Here is a 17,131-nt window from a genome sequence, read left to right as displayed (position 1 = left end):
GAGATTATTGAGAAGCTGCCGGAGCCATTCAATATGGTGGAGATCATGGCAAAAGCAGCGGACAAGACCCCGTATGTTGTAGTTGCCTTCCAGGAATGTGAAAGAATGAACATCTTGACCCACGAAATCAGGCGCTCTTTGAAAGAATTAGACTTGGGACTAAAGGTATGCACCAGGCAGCTGCCTGCAGAGCACCTCTCCCTACCAAATAACTTCCCGTGATTCGCAAATGGCTGTTGCTCGTTTCAAACCTTGCCTTGTACAACGCGCTTGGCTACCCTTGCCGGTGCCTTTACACATCCCACAGTGCTGGGTACGGCCAGACGGTACCAGCCTCCTCCTGCGTGAGGAGTGTGAGACCAAATACTTCCATCGGTCTTGCTTCCTTCAGATAGAACTGCCCAGACTTCTCTCTTTTTTAAAGGGAGAGCTAACGATTACATCAGATATGGAAGAGTTGGCAAACGCTCTCTTCTACGACAACGTTCCTGAATCCTGGACACGTTACGCCTATCCCTCTCTTCTCAGCTTAGGAGCCTGGTACGCAGACCTGCTCCTTCGGATTAGGGTGAGCGCATTTCTTGTGAAAGTTAAAGCTTAGGGAGGCAGCAGATACCACAGAAGACCAGGAATCACCTCCATCAGTGTACAGTGGTTAAATGGTTTATTTTTCGATATTAATTTAAGCAGTTCGAAGTACCTGGAATGGCCTGTTACCCCAAGAATGAGAGCAGAAGTTTGAAAAGGGTTCACCTCTAGAGCATATCACTGTCTCAAAAGAACATTAGCTAACCCCATCGTAACTTTGTATGTTTCAGAAGAAAAAATATTTAATAAAACCATCCATTTAAAGTGTGGCTTTGTTAAAAAAATAATAGCAATATTTACTGCAATCCAAATGAAGAGTTTAAGTTTCATTGCTGCAGTGGAATCTGCTATTTATTCATCACAGACCACCTCCATCCTAGTCTCCCCCTCGGAAGATTACCTGAAGCTCGTGTTAGGCACAGTGAAGCATCAGCTCCTTGTCACATCATGTCCCAAAGCAGGATTCTGCTGCTCAAAGGCCATGCTTCACTCTGAAGTACTTTGCTGTTTTTATCTTCCAGGAACTGGAAGTCTGGACAACAGACTTTGTGCTGCCTGCAACAGTGTGGCTGGCAGGATTCTTCAACCCCCAGTCCTTCCTCACTGCTATCATGCAGTCCATGGCCAGAAAAAACGAATGGCCACTGGACAAGATGTGTCTTTCAGTGGAAGTGACCAAGAAAAACCGCGAGGATATAACGGCTCCGCCCAGAGAAGGCTCCTATGTGCATGGACTATTCATGGAAGGTAAAAGACTGCATCTTTTATGAGATGTTTTGGACACAGAGAAAGCACAGTTCAGCCTTTAACATTCTTGCAAACAGAGCAGGTGTTAGTATTCACTGCCTTATTAGAATTTGTACAGCTTTTGCAAAAGCTCCAAGCAGCGGAGCCTTTATTCCACGCTAGTGTCAGAGACACGCCAGCTGAGGGCAGCACCCGGCCAGTTTACAAGCAGAGTTTCACAAACCAGAAACTGGCTTTGGAAATTCAGATGGCATATCATGAACCTGAGGACTGGGCACTGGGCTGTCTGAAGCTACGTGGTTCTAGTGAATAAAAGTATACTGCTCTTATCTGATGTGCGAGTAAGACAAATCAGGAAACTCGGGACCTAAAATAATTAATGCCAAAAAACAAGGGGGAAAGAGATGGCAGTATCAGCAAAGCACCAAAGGGGTTCACTTAAACAAGGGCACAGACCACACAGGACAGCTTATCGTAGTTCCCACCACGGCCAAGTTCTACCTTCAGCTATGCAACTTTCACGCAAACCCATGCTGAAGGAGTGAGCGGGGACAGAATTTATTTAGACATCCCACACACAGTAAGGCAAAATGCATTCATGAGTCACAGTGAGATGATAACATGTTAGCCCTAACGACTACTAAGCCATGGCTACCCACCCTTCACACTCCATCCTCTTCTGCGCTGCTCCAGCAGCTCCTTCCCACCCACTAGTAGTCATGAAAACAGCCCCCTCTAAGTGGAAAAGCCGTTGGGTAGCTGGTACCCTGACAATTTCATAAAATTGCAGGCGCTCGATGGGACGTCCCTTCTGGTGTGATCGCAGACGCTCGACTGAAGGAGTTGACGCCCATGATGCCGGTCATCTTCATCAGAGCCATCCCTGTGGACCGCATGGAAACCAAGAACGTCTATGAATGTCCTGTCTATAAGACACGGATGCGAGGTCCCACCTACGTCTGGACCTTCAACCTAAAGACAAAAGAAAAAGCCGCTAAGTGGGTCCTTGCTGGTGTTGCTCTGCTCTTACAGACCTAAACTTTAATGACTATGGAAAACAGCAAATGCTTTTACTTGCAGAAAAACACAAAGTTGTGTAACTTAGACTAAGTTTGATTGTACCAGAACTATTTTAGCAAAGTATCAATAAAGACGTTGCTGGAACTGCTGTCACGTGGAGACTGCTCTTAAAATACATGGAGTTTCTCATGACGGATACTGGTTTTCAATTGGTGGTTTCTGATAAAGTGCTGGTTGAGAGCCAGACCACCAAAGGAAGCCAAACGGAACAATTGCATGCAACTATCCGGATTCCTTTCTTTCTCATAGCTCTCCGTCTTTCCACAGCTATTTGTTTGACTGCTCAGTGCTAACTGAGAGCAGAAATTCATCAAGCTGTGTGCGTGACAGAGTCCCACATGGAAGCATGTATCTGTTTAGACCAGCCAGAAGAAAGGGGTGGATTTGGCCCAGTTCACCAACACTTCAACCTGTACAACCCAAAGAGAGTCCAGCTGCAAAAAGATCCTTCCCAGAAGTATGTTTCTTTCTATTTCCAGGTTAGAGAATCACTCTACCCTTTCTTTCACAACATATAACTTCTATCAGCAGTAACACCTATTAGAGTGATTAGATCTGCTCTGGCCACCAGACAGAAGCCAATGCCTGTCCCTTTAGCATAAAATAATTCACATAAATCCCACCCCACGAAATATCTGAACAATCAGTTCTGAAATACAGTTGCATAAAACCAGCCTCACAGCTAGTGGTAGGAAAAGCCACAAGGGGAGGCACACAGAGCTGCTGTTTCTTTACACAGTAGCATTTAGAATAAATTACCATTAAGCGTTACACTTACCTTCAGCTCCTTTGAAGTGCCTTTTGTTGGCAATACAAGATCAGAACACACTGCACACACTCCACCAGTGAAGCTCACCGGGCAGCCCAAGCCTGCACTCTAACACAGTTTTATCTGGCTTCCCAAACCACTTCTTTGCAGGACATGTGTTACGGTTTGAGCTTCCCACTCTCAGCAAGTAACATCCGAAAATCACATTGGCACCAAAAGTCCTCTCATGCCCTCTCCACAATTCATGAAAGACACTCATAACACATCTTAACATGAAGGGGCCAGATACACAACTCCAGAGATGGAGGCCATATTTATGGAAAGAAAACGGATGTGTGAACACTCAGCGTCAAGGGCACACACTCAGGTGCCAACTGCACGGACTATATGCACAGCGCAGAAAAAAATCTCAGAGCAACTCCGTGAAGCTCAGAGGGGCTCCAGTTACCGGGCAGTCAAACAGCCAGGCAAATCCAGGATGCTGAACAAAGCAGAAAAGTAAAAACAACTGCCCCTATTAACCACCATCTACAAGGTTAAAGCAGAGCACTGATCAGATAAAAAGAAGACAAACCATTTTAAATATTCCAACAATGTTTTCTATTAGCTGGTCAAGATAAAATAAACACAGTCCCTCTCCACAAAACTCTGAAAGGGACATTTCAGAAACGGAAGTTTTATTCCTATGTATGGGAAATACCCTTGTATGGGTTCTCTTTCATTGCCCCTTCCAGAAATTCTAGTAGATGAAACCCGATATAGACCTTGAGCAATGATTCCAGTCAGTGGCAAGTACCCCAGAAGAAATGAGAGATGCCCGTTTTTTCCCCACATCATCTATGTTTCCATTATCTGTTTCTTCCAGATGGTAAAGGGTACGGCACTTATTAATTGCGGTCAGTGCGATATAAATTCCCCGTAATAATGGCAGAAAACTCACCCAAAGCTGCAACTTTTCTTCTTTCAAAAGAAATTCTTGATCAGAGGTGTTACCAGCTTCACCCACAGTTTCACGTAACGATTTGGCTGCTCAAATGTTGATGACGAAACTACACCTGAGCAGAGATAAAGCTGCTCCTGCTCCTATACAGGGAAAGAAACATCGCCCCAGTAAATCCTAAAAGTTAAATCATATAATGGCCTTTAAGAAAAGCAAATTCTCAGATAAAACTGGCCATGGATCCTGCCAAAGGATGCATCATCTCTCCCACAAGCCTGAGCATAAGAATCTCATTCCATGCAGCACAACTCTCAGAGCAACTAAAGACCAAGGAGCCAACACGGGATCTGTCCTCCGCACCCGCCTGCCACAGCACTCCACCTTTTGATGACTATCAGTGCGCTAAGTAATCGAACCTCAAGAATTAGCAATTTAAACTCTACAAAAGTGAAGGTAGCAGGTTTTGCCATTTTGTGCCCCAGAGTGGCAAGAGAGCTAAGGATTTTGTGAAACTGAAGCTAAATCCCTCGCTGTAATTGCCAGAAAAGGAAACCTTACCATAATCTCAAGAGACTGGCTTACGCAGCTCTTTCTAGACACAGCTCAAGCGCTGTGTTTTCAAATGAATATGCAGTCATGATTCCAACTAAATTACCAGAAACACTTAGGTTTCTCCAGTGTGTACACAATACCGCTGAAGGAGGAAATGAACCATCGTGATGATAATACATGCTCGCATTGCACGTGAAAGCAGCTGTTTGATCAAAGGTAGAAGTGGTTTTCTCATCAAAGCCAGTTGGGCTTCCAGATTTGCAGGCAAACAAGGAGCATACCATCTACTGTAAGTCTGTTCATAATCTTTTTTGCATTAGCTAAACTGTCACAAACAACAGAAAATACTCTGCACTGTTAAAATTTAGGGTGGAACAGGCAAGCAGGAACCAAGCGTTGGAAAGTAACACCAAAAAGATGAAACAACAACAGAAGGAAGACATTTGTGTGCCAAATCAGTCTAATTTTAGAAACCCCAAATGCTCCAAGAGCTACAGTCAGCCTTCCTATGAAGATTCTGCACCATGGTCATCTGATACAGCGAGGTCATCTGATGCTGGAAGTGAGACCAGTTACCTGAATTGAAGTTCCGTTCATTCAGTGGAGCACCCAAAGATACACAGACCGCTCAAATTTCTTCCCAAATCTCATCACACATTTTTAAAATGGAACTGAATGTTACATAGGCAAAGTGACTTCATGGCAGCGTGCCAGAAATGTCTTAAGTCTTCTAAACAAAGATCACAGAACAGCAAACAAACAGCCAATTTCAAAATCAGCTTCCAGCAAATGGGAATGGTTTAAAGCCCTTTAAATTAGATCACTGCAGCACTGTTTGAGAAAATTCCTTTGTCATATTTTCATTGATTCTCCCCTTCCATTAGAAACAAGTAGAGGCAAGATATGAATTGAAATATTCAAGCAACTCTTCCAGTAATAGAATTGTTTTTGATTAGATATACTCTGACTCATCCTGTGGAAGAGCCCTGATGCAATAGGGCAATTCCCATTGATCTTGAAGACAACTGTGCCTTCTTATGCCAAGACTGGGCTTAATAGAACACATTTTTGAGATCCCTAAGTCACACACAGAGGCACCAAACCAATTTTCTTTGTATCAGAGCACTACATGAGAAATTACTTGCGACACTGTTAGTTCCAGCAGAAGACTCAAAGTCAAGACTGCTGGAGAACCGGACAGGATTTAGAGAAGCAGCAGAAGTGCTGAGCAGTCCAAGCTGCCTCATAATAAAAAAAAAAAAAAAAACAAAGAAACCTGGGACACTGAACATTAAACCACTGAAAAATGTTTGTGTCAAGATTATATATTGTCATATAACTGCATTGGCAATCCAATCAGCCCAGAAACCCTCTTCTTCCAGAAACTACACTAAGATCCCCTGTCTTTGTTTCACCTCCACAGCCTGTGGGCAGCCACCCAAAAGCTAACCGATTGGCATCTGTATTCCTGCGAAGGATTTCCCAAATGCCTGAGAAGCGAAGTCCTCCAGAAAACCGAGATCAGTAATTGAAAGGGCCTGACCTCATTATCCTAGAGCATGGTGCGACCTTGGCAACGCCCAAATATCAGCGACAAGGCTCAAGAACGTGCTGTGTGATCAGCGAGCAGAGAGCAGCCGATCCTCTCAGAATGCTGTGCCTCTCCGCATCCACTGCCTGAGCACTCCTGATACTCGAGTTCACCGGGGACACATGTTCTTTCCCATTACGGCCTCCATTTCCCAGAAACAGGCGCTTGCAGCAGGCATCTCATCAATAGTCACTTAACTGACAGCTCCTTCAGACTTCCTATGCCCAAGAATGTTCTGAATTATTGTAGCTGTAGGTTTTTATTGCAACTGCGTCATCAGCATTCCCGATGAGACCAAGAAGCACAACATCCACGTTACTCCCCCGTAGCAGCCACTTACCCGATGGAGTTGCTGCTGCAAAGCTTTATTTTCTGTCACTATTGCAACCTGAGCTTCCAAGTCACGATGAACTGATCGATATCCAAAATTAGGAGAGCCAATCAGCGTTAGGCAGGGAAGATCGCTTCCTGCCAGGTACAGCCAGAGGCCTGCAGGAAAAACAGGAGAAGAAAGGAAGCATGACAGACAAAGGAAATGACCGGGGTAGCCTCAAACAATCGCTTCACTTAGAAGAAATGAATTAAACATGTTAGATTACAGTAACTATAAAAGATCATGACACAAAGCAAGCTTCCTTACAGATGGTCTAGCGTGTCTCGTAACGCTCCGTATAAATCTCGGGGTACCCCTGCACAGCTTGCCTTGTCCCGACTTGTGCTGTTAACAGGGGGCTGCAGCACGCTGGGCGCCACCCTGGGGACACATTCTTAAGAATGTAAATACACTGCATGGAGGGCCCCCAAAATAATCCAGAATGCGTCACTATCAGAGGTCAGAGGTCATTTTGCACCACTGCACATCTCAGAAACACTGAAATAAGACAAACAGGTTTTCAATAGCGGAAAACCTGCATCAAGCAACAGAGCACCAGGCAGGCAAGGCAGGCCTGGACCAGTCACTTCCAGAACGGGAAGCGGTGCAGTTGCACAGTCACTAACCCCCTTCCCGAGACGACACAAGACAGTGACCTGACGAGGCATCTCCCTGCTCCGACAGGTGAATTCACATGAAATAAAGACTCGTAAGAGAAGCGCAAAATTATTACACCCACTCACTTCCTGAGGAGCCACCCCAAGATGAAATCAAAGTCTTGCCGGGATGCAAGTCTCCCAAGTCCACTCACCACTGCAGTTCACACCCAACTTTGCCAGTGCAACAAGGGCAAGTGTGATACAACCCAAGACTGTTTTTTCAAGCACAAGATGGAAACACCATACTATTCTCCAGCGCACCACTGTAGCACGGCAGGAAAGAACAGCTAGGGATGCCACAGGAGGGCCAGGACTATTGCCAAGGAGAGTCTGTACAGCCATCCTCTGTGTATAAATGGATCCAAGAAGTGTTTGCTCTCCACTTAGCAAGGCACGAGCACTTAGAACAGCCCTGGGCAGGTCCCTCATAGACGGCTTATCCCTACTGCAAGTCACACAAAGACTACAACAAAGAAACCGTAGCATAAAAACCACCTAGTCCTTAAAATAGAAGCAGGTTTCCTAACTCAACCCCAGAGCAGTTCCAAGAATGCCTTGAGTAAGAAGCTGCCGATTCACCGCTGGTTCCTGTAACCTCCTCCCCGCCCCCACGTCGCACACACTCAGCAGCTCCGCTGCCACTTTCAGTTACACCTCCTGGCTCGGGGCTGGCACTGCCCATAACCCAGCCACAGGACCGACTCCTCCGCAGGCTCAACCCACCCACACAGAAGGGCAGAAGCGCCGCCGCAGGGGGCTCCGGGAGCCGCAAAGCGCACCCGAGTGGCACAGAGATTCGGCAAGTTCTGCCACCAAACAGGATGGCCGCCACGGGCTGCATGGTGCCCTGGCACACCCGCGGCACAAGGCTCCCAACAGCGCGCCAGAGCTCTGCCCCAGCAGCAGCCATGAGGAACACACTTCCTCGCTCTTTCAAGCAGTCAGGCGGCAGCCCTAAAGCCTTTATGGCATCTCTGGCTTTATGGCCACCTGGCAGGATCTGCTCAAACACTGACTCACCTTTCCAGAAAGGGGAAGCGCAGTTTCCCAGCCGCCATTCAACAGCAGTAATGCAGGTTTATCTCTGAGCAAACAGCCACCTGCCCGGCACTCTGTCACCCGACACTTGCAAGGAAGGGACCCTAATCCTAAAGGATAAACCTGTGTCACCCACAACACCACACCCAGAAACGCATCAGAAGACGGGCAGATGTGCACCGCGGCAGGTAGGTTTCATGGCGTTACACCCAGGAAAGCTGCTCTCATTGCAAAGGTTTGCATTTCCTACTCATACGTGCACGACGGCCGTCCAGCGCTCTGCTACAACTGCCCTTGCACTGAACAAACCTAAGGACAGTCATAAACCTGGTGGGAATACACACCGTGGAACATTGTGCATGAGGGTAAAAAAATGTTTTAAGAGGAGCTGGAAGGGTTTACAAAACATCAGTCACAGTGTTCGGTGTGAATCAGCTAGATCCTATAGGAGACTAAAGGGTGTCTTTCATCTTAGCCCAAAAAGGAAGTGTTAACAGGCACTATTTGCTGCTAGGGATCTCACGTCCTCTTCCAGGAGCCAGGCTCTATGCGTAACTGGCCTTCATCTGTCTCCAGGTCTTCCTCCCTTCCCCTCTTCTGCCCTGTCCTATCTTTTGCACACACTGTGTGAGTCCTGCAGAAGGAAACCGGGTGAATCAAATATGTGCCAAAGGGCAGAGCATGCCAGAGAAGGCAGCTACAAGCTGATCCATCCAGCACTCTGAAGAGGAAACGGAAAGAAGGCAGCAAACATCTCTGTCTGTCCCTCCTGCCAAGCACAGGAGCTGCTTGTATCCCTCTCTCAAAGAGAATACCATACAGCACTTCCACAAGAAGGCACAGCTGGCCCAAAAAGGGATCGATGCCACATGCACACTGGTAGCTTGGAAAAGCAGCCCATGCCTTCCAAGCCATGCCAAACCACAAAATCCTACTCGGAGTCAGCAGTGCCCAGCAAGAGGAGGAACCTGTGAACCACAGATCACTTGAGCACGTGCTTCCTGGAAGACAGACCACACACGACTTCCCAGCCAGGCAGGCACCTCCTTCAGGCTGCCCTGGACTGAGATAAGGGTTTTACTGCACTAGTTACTGATCTCACTGCAGGAGAGGCACAACACTCATTAGAAAGGTTTGCAGTTTCGACAGAGGCAGCCTAGTAACACCCGTGTATTTTCTTTTGTCAAGAGAAGGCCTACTCAGCAGCTTTCTCTCCCTACCACTTCTGCACCTTCTTCTGAACAGCCCTGCAGGAAGCAGGGCAGATAGAGGCATTCCCACAACCATTATAGTCTCCTTAACAAACAATCTGAGAACTCCGGAACAGGAACAGGCCAGGGCCCCAGGGGCTGCATCCTTACAGCGTTCAAATCAGACACGTGCTGCAAACAATGGAAATGCTCCTCAGCATACTACAAAGCCGGCTGGGGAAACGTGCATGTTAATTAGTGCCAGATTGGGTACTGCTTACAGTAATAGAGTTGTCCTAGGGGACGAGTGAGCCATCATAGGAAGGGACACAGTGACACTGTGCAGAGCTCTGCTTGCAGAAGTTTAGAGTAACAGAAAATGCTGTGGAACACAGCAAAGATGTCTCAGCTCGGCCAAGGGCCATGCCTGACCCAGAGACCAAGTAATTTTGTGAGGTGTTCCACTGGTACACCTCCACGTGGGAAGACTGTAGGAATCTAAATATTTATAAAGTGTCACATGCATCAGACTTCTCTAAAAAACCCTAAACATCCTCAATTAAGTAGACTTCCTAAGCTAATCTGCTACTGAGCAATCTAATACTTACTCCTGTGTATAAAGTAGGAGAACATAAGAGCCAAGGACTGCACCTTCCGGAAGCAGAATTTACAGACACAACCGGCAACAACCAGTCAGGGAAAAACACTCATGCTTTGGTCAGGGTGGCACTGGGTTTGTGAAAGCTGTACACAATCTACCAAGTAAGAAAGAATCTGGAGTCTTCTACAAAAGACCACGATGGCAGTATTAATTATTTTTGTTTATTATTAACTACATTTGTTAAGCAATATGCATTTCTCAGCAGCTTCCCCTCCAGCTGCCTCCAGCTCCCAGAAGGCACATGGGTGCATTTATTCACTATGCTGCACTTTCCTGTATGCCATAAACAGAAGCTGGTACAAATTCCTCAACACCTGGGTCATCCCCATGAAGACCTGCTGCCAAAAGAACGTGACATCCAGGACAACCAGGGAGTCACCACTAGCAAGCTCCCTTCCCGCTCCTGCCGCAGATCCTGCCCTGGGGTCCCCGACACAGTCATCGCTTCTCGTTGCTGCAGCTGGCAAGCGGGATACAAGAAACTGAATCACAACTGTTACTGCGATCATAAATACATCCAGATGCTTCCTTTTCTTTCACATCAAGACAGTGCCTTACAGCCACCACAGGGACAATTCTTGTATAATCTCTGGGACTGTATTTGAGTCAGGCAAGACATGACTTTGCATGGTTGTCCCCTGAGCGATCCAAACCTTCCAGGTTTACGCAAGCTGTTCGAACCTTGGACGAGTATTTTGGAGGTTAACTCTAGACTCGGCACCCAGCCATCCCCTCACTAGTTGCGCAATCCAAACATGCGCAAGTCTCAAATGCCTTCTGAACAAGTCCTCTTGGGAAATGGACATCTTACCTTTGGCATGGAAAGTCCACCCAGCCCTAGAGTACTCCTGCAGCTGGACCCTCTCCTGTTGGTGAAGGTAGCAGACCTCACTGTAAAATTGGTGTTCAATGTAAACATAGGCAGCAGGGATGGCACCTGCCACCCCTTTGGCACCAAAAAAACCATTCACCTCCGGTGAGGCCAGAAGAATCCGATACTCAGCCCTAGTGCCCAGAATGAGGTCCATGTAAGCTTGTGTCAGGTTGAAGTAGCCAGTGGTAAGGTATATCCTGGCATCCCGTTCAGCCTCTGTCAGCAGCGTCTCTGTGACCATCTCATCTATTTGAATCCCAAAAGGTTTCATTTGGATTAAGGGATAGATCCAGGTGTCGGGTTCTGGTTTCAGACCCCCAGATGCTTGAGCGCCTTGCTGGGATAACAAGGAGCTGTCTGGCTGGCTGCTGTGTAAAGTCTTTGCGTGAAGGAGTTCTTGTCGAGTCCTGGCAGAGTTGATCACCTCCATGACTCTTCGATTTGCTATCTCACAGTAAGCCATCTTGTCTCCTGCATGAAAACCACAAGAGATCATGTATGAGACCTAAAGACACAGCGCTCCCATCACCTATTATGTAGCAGGAAAAATTACTGACGGGACACCAATATCAGAACAAAAAGGAGCTAACACAAAGACCACTCAATTTTCTTCCTTAAGTCTCATAAACAGCTGTTTTAAGGTTAGCAAAGCTATGTTACAAAAGAAAAACATTCAGATTTAAGAAAGGTAAGAAACTTGACTAGCAGCAGCTTGAAAAATCCACCAAGAAATGAAAAGACCAGGGCAAAGCAAAAAAAGTAACAAAGAACAAACTGGAACATACAAAATAAACTACTCCCCACAGTCTAAGCTTACACCACACAGCAGTGCACAAGGCCAGGACAAAAACTTATGATGCAATCAGCCTGACAGATAGATGCTGTTCCCTGTCCACTTTCAACACTTGTTCTCGGTCTTCCTAATTCAATATTCATTTGATTCCCAGAATAGACTTGACTACAAAATATTAATTAGCAAAACGAGCACTAGATTCATGAAACTTTCAGAATACGTACACACAGAACATCTAGAATTATAGACATTAATATCAACAACAGAAAGAACCTCTCAGGGAATTTAAGTTCTTGTTTAAGGTCATAAGCAGCACAATTATGAAGAAGCAATGAGACAGTTACAGAGGAACTTTTAGACTTTGCACTCTCTGCCAGATTAACTGGTGATAGCCACTGTGCTAGGAACACTCCAATGGATGTGGTCTCAAATAATGGATGACACAGAAATGGGACACCCCACAGTCTGTAACCAGTGGTCAGACACTCAGCAATTCACACATGGATGGGCTTCAAGTCATCCTTAAACCCTGGCTGTCACGGCCCTCCTCTGGATTGTACCACCCAACCAGACAAGACGACTCCCTCCTACCTTGGTACGGGTGTTCCATCCCCTCCATCATCTGGACTGTGTCATCTCGCTGTAATTGCAGAGACACATCTCCAATCGCATCCACTAGCTCCGTGAAGAAGTCTGCAATCTCAGGAGAGTCCTGCAGGAGAACATAGCGGTCCTGACGATTGGTGAAGTATAAATCACTCAGGTTTGCACTAGGAAAAAAAAAAAAAAAATAAGAAGAGCTGAGTTCCAGAACAGAGTGTAGGCCTATGATCCTGAACACCCCAGCCTAGGTTACAGATCTCGCTCTGCATATAACTGGACTAACGCACAAACTGATCATTTCCTTTTGAATCATGAGAAATCTTTCTTTTTTCCTTTTGAGAAAGAGTCTCTCTTTCCTCTGAGAATCTCATGTGGAAGAGCTATGGTTGCTCTTCCACCTCAGAAGAGCATTGATGTGATCACTACGGAAAGACCAGATGGAAATAACGAAGTTCAGACAACACTGGTAGCATGCATACCTTGCAGCAAAACCTCAGCTAAATGAACCATGTAAGGACCTGAAGAGGCAGGACTCACCCGCTCAGGATCACATTATCATCAAAGAGATAGACCTTGATGTGCTGCAGTCCAATGGTCTCATTGAAACGCTCTGGAATCAGGAGCCTGAGAAGTCCACGGAGGTTCGGGGTGTGGAAGAGGGACACACGGACTTGCTCGGGGAATCGCTGCAGCAATGGAATTAGCATGGTTCGAGAATTCTTCCTACCTGGGAGACAAGAGAAGTTTCACACACGGGATCACACCAGACAGGGGATACATCACAGCATGGCACCACAGCTGCTCGGCTACAAGCTGGTTACAGAATGACCTGTTCTGCTGGAACTTAAAAAGTTTTCCCTTTTCTTTTTTTTTTTTTTTTTTTAATCACCTTCATTTGCACTATGTCAATATTGAAACTGAATCCAGAACTGTAAGTTTGTTGATGAATAGGCCTTGGAAACGGCCACTGAGCAGCTCTGACACCGTTCAAGCTTCTTCATCAAGCCACACCTAGCACTAGTAACACATGCTACAAAGAGTCACCGCAAAGTTTTCTGATTAAACATACTGCTACTTCCAACAATTCGCACTTTCCTTTAAAAATTAAAACAGAGCACGACAGATAGGGGCAAATCCACTGACAAGTGAACTAAGCAAGAAAGCACAAGATGCACAGACCAGAGTTAGGCCCTTCTTGCTCCTAGCACCTATTTTCAGAAGAAAAGCTGCTCAGCTTGAAGATTTTTCTGGGAATAAGTAGCTGCTGGTATAAAAAAGGCCAGGTTTCAAAAGTATATGATTTAAGCAAGTAGGTCCAATCAGTCAAAACAGCCTCTCTCTGAAAAAACTGTTTATCCAGCACAACTGTAAAATACGCCTTTGAAGAAAACAAAGCCTCATAATATCTACCCCGAGATCCCCTGGTGTAGTCAAGAAGAATGGAAACTCTGAGGTTAGACGATCCTTTTGCTTGCAGTGATTTCTCCAGTGTTTCTTCTAAGCAATCCACCTGCAGGGAGAGATTTCTCTGCTCATTACAGAAAGCAAGCAAAGCTTTATAAAGGAAGTGTTCGGCAACCAGGAGGCCAGTGGCTATGACAGTTTCCACGCCTTTGCAGGACTCTCTTACTCATGCAAAACACTGCTAGTTTAGATTTTGCATCTGTCAGACTGGCATCCTACTCTATCAGCCTAAAGCGATACATGAAAGGGCATCGATTTTACACACACACATTCTTCAAGCCACTGAACAGCAATTCATTTTAGCAGAAAAAGTCCCAAGATCATTCCCAAATCACAGACTTGCATTACCAAAGAGAAGCTTTGGTAGGAATTCACAACCGATGCAGAGGCACTTTTATTCCTTAATTACAAGGCTGTCTGTCACATGCGAATTCAAACCTTGTGTACAAGTCCAGACAAAGCCAGGCACAAAACCCTGTGCAGGACTCTATCCACCTTTACCCTGCTGTGGAATTTGTGTTCTAACATAAGAAACTGGCCAAGGCCAGGCTTCGCCCTAAAGGTCTTAGGTAATGCTTTTGTTTCTAGAGGGAAGAACAGGAAACAGAAACGGTAAACAACATGAAGCAAAACTGACCTCTCTCTTAAATGCAGACAGCTAGTGCTGCGTCTGCATACAGTACTTAAAGAACAAAACACAGAACGACATATGTACAACTTTAACCACATTTGAGGAAAATGCCAGGAAAAAAAAGTTAGCCATGATCCCGCAGTTCTGCAAAACCGCTTTGAACACTATGCCAGTAACCTCTAACGGTCTGAAAGAGCAGGCTCCTTAACCCATGAAGAAACTCTCAAGGAGAAGAGAAAAGGTATGTAAAGTCAATCCCTACATGAAAGCTTTAAGGACATTACAAGCTCACAAATGGCAGCTCACATACACTTCTTGTACCTGCAGGAACAGGATGCTTTTTGCAAAGGCAGACATTTGCTTTCCGCATTGACTTTCTCCCCTTCCCAAACCCTTTCCACACTCACCAGCTCCTGTTCGAGGAGCCCCGTCCCCAGGTATAGTGAAGCCATCACCACTCGCTGCTTGGCTGTTTTTATCTGCACCTGGGAGTAGCAGAAAATATGTTCAGTTTCATCCTTGGTCTCTGTGATCACTAGCAATACAGACTACAGAAGAGCTGGGGGTCCCCCCAGGAGAAGCACTTCAGCCAAATCACAAATTGTCTCCCTTGTCTTGTAGAAGGAAAGGCACAAGGATAACACACTGATAGCAAAGACGTAAAACACAGGGTCTTTACAGAGCAACATCAGCACCATTGATCCAAAAATCAAGGAAGAAATCGATGCTTTCTGGAAAACTGAGGAACACGTTCCCTGCAGCCAAAACTATTACATACAAGAGCAGTTACCAAGCAGGCGCTGCAACGCTGGGATTGTACCATTACTGGCAACCCCAGCTTTCATTCTGCAACTGCTCGGATCCTTTGTATTCCACCCTGTGAACTAGCTAGACTTTCGTTTACAGAGCTCTCCTCCTTTCCCCTGTACTCACTGCCGATGCCACAGGGGTGGTAGCTGCTGCCTTCATGGCCCACCCAAGCCTTCTCCAACAGCATACCATGGTGACCTAAGATCATGTTTCAGAAGTACTGGAACTTGCTTTAAATACGCACTGTGAAAAGACTCAAGCAACTGAGCTAAATAAAGATATTCTCACCTCAGCCCTGCCACTTACCTAAGAGATGCAGTATTACAGGATTCACACTGCAATGACCTAGGAGACCTTTGGGAGGGACCGAGGGAGCTGTGCCTGTTTCATATAGCAAAGAGGAGGCTGGGGGGGGCTCATCTAGCAGCAGCCTGCAACCACTTGCAGAGTAGTTACACAGATGACAGAGACAAACTCTTCTGGGTAGTTACAGCTGAGCAGCAGCAAACAGCTTTGAACAGTCTGACACCAGAAAAAAGATTGTAAACTACTAAGACGGCGCAGCACTGGAACTGCTTACCCAGAGGCAGAACTTCCACCGTCAGCTGTTTTCAAGACTCAGCTAGACAAAGCCTGCCTGACTCGATCTAGCATTGACAACAATCCTGTTTCGAGTAGGAGGGCAACCTGCAGATGCTCCTTCCTAACAACTTGTCTATGATTTTCCATAACCACTGCAGCTCCCAGCCCCCAAAAACCATTCCCACAACTTGGAAGCCACAACTCACCTTCAAGAGTTCATAGAATTCAGCTGGGGATGAAAGCACTTTGACATGTGAGCTGGAGATCCCAAACTCTGGAACCAGATTCCTGATCCACTGGAACCTGTGTGCTCCTTCTGGACAAAGGGAACAAGGTGGGGCTGTGATCACAGGAACGGGAGGGGTGAGCAATGGGGCTAGAAGAAGCCATGATGATCTGTGAAAAGAAAGATGGAAGAATTCTGTATGATGGAGCCTTTGCTCCCCACAAACAGCCTCCAAGTAGGTAAAGAAAGAGCCGCAACCAGGGCCAAGACATTGTGAGGATCCACAATGACAGGAAGGCCTTTCCCTGTCCATAATCCCTGCTGAATCACCAAAGCCAAATCTAGAAATAGAAAAACACAAGAAAAAAGTGGGGGAACAGATCTTAACATCATCAGCTCCTTCCCCTAACTGGCAGGGGAGATGAGGGGAAACTACTCTTTCATCAGAAGAGGAACACAGGAGAGGACACAGGCTGGAAGGTGAAGAAACTGAGCATGTGAACTCTCCCAAACACCCACAAATCAGACATCTGGTGGTGCCACTGTGGTACCACCTATCCCTGTAACCAGCCACTTCGGAACTGTCTCCATCACATATGTATCAGCTCTGCCACAGCCAACAGTCACTTTCACGCCCAGCATAGCTCTCAGCTGGGCTAAAGATTCCTCCTTTCTCATTCAGGGAAAGATGTCTTAAAAATCATGCTACTCTAAAAGCTCCTTAACAAAACAGAAAAATGCCTCAACCCCTCAAACTTATCAAAATAAAGATCTACAACACGCAAAGTGCCTGAGTGCAAGTCCTAGCAAAAGCAATGAAGTCATATCACCAGATTGACCTACTAAATCATCGAGTGTATTTCAACAGGTACGAGCCAAGAACCACAACTGCGAAACATCAGGTAGCCCTCTCCAACGATGCCACTCATGTTCTGCACAGTACTAAAAGAAGGTCAAGAC

General features: G+C 46.2%; 2 protein-coding genes across 2 annotated transcripts in view; one reads left to right on the top strand and one right to left on the bottom strand.

Moving 5' to 3' along the window:
* DNAH17 (dynein, axonemal, heavy chain 17) overlaps window positions 1–2,411 on the top strand; it is a 38,180-nt gene extending 35,769 nt beyond the window's left edge. The window contains exons 76-79 of the mRNA XM_009881299.1: window positions 1–165; window positions 425–568; window positions 1,110–1,335; window positions 2,126–2,411. Of these exons, the coding sequence (XP_009879601.1) occupies window positions 1–165; window positions 425–568; window positions 1,110–1,335; window positions 2,126–2,373 (783 nt within the window). The 3' untranslated portion in view covers window positions 2,374–2,411. The remainder of the gene's footprint in view (window positions 166–424; window positions 569–1,109; window positions 1,336–2,125) is intronic.
* PGS1 (phosphatidylglycerophosphate synthase 1) overlaps window positions 1,869–17,131 on the bottom strand; it is a 15,687-nt gene continuing 424 nt past the window's right edge. The window contains exons 2-10 of the mRNA XM_009881298.1: window positions 16,152–16,341; window positions 14,961–15,038; window positions 13,869–13,968; window positions 12,996–13,185; window positions 12,447–12,625; window positions 11,000–11,533; window positions 6,608–6,756; window positions 4,125–4,267; window positions 1,869–2,307 (exon numbers count right to left, since the gene is read on the bottom strand). Coding sequence (XP_009879600.1) covers window positions 4,148–4,267; window positions 6,608–6,756; window positions 11,000–11,533; window positions 12,447–12,625; window positions 12,996–13,185; window positions 13,869–13,968; window positions 14,961–15,038; window positions 16,152–16,341 — 1,540 coding nt within the window. The 3' untranslated portion in view covers window positions 1,869–2,307; window positions 4,125–4,147. The remainder of the gene's footprint in view (window positions 2,308–4,124; window positions 4,268–6,607; window positions 6,757–10,999; window positions 11,534–12,446; window positions 12,626–12,995; window positions 13,186–13,868; window positions 13,969–14,960; window positions 15,039–16,151; window positions 16,342–17,131) is intronic.

The sequence above is a fragment of the Charadrius vociferus genome, unplaced genomic scaffold (genome assembly GCF_000708025.1).
Source record: "Charadrius vociferus isolate BGI_N301 unplaced genomic scaffold, ASM70802v2 scaffold373, whole genome shotgun sequence".
NCBI lineage: Eukaryota > Metazoa > Chordata > Aves > Charadriiformes > Charadriidae > Charadrius > Charadrius vociferus.
The sequence above is the reverse complement of the archived record's forward strand: the minus strand, read 5'-3'. Positions and strand labels throughout refer to the sequence as shown.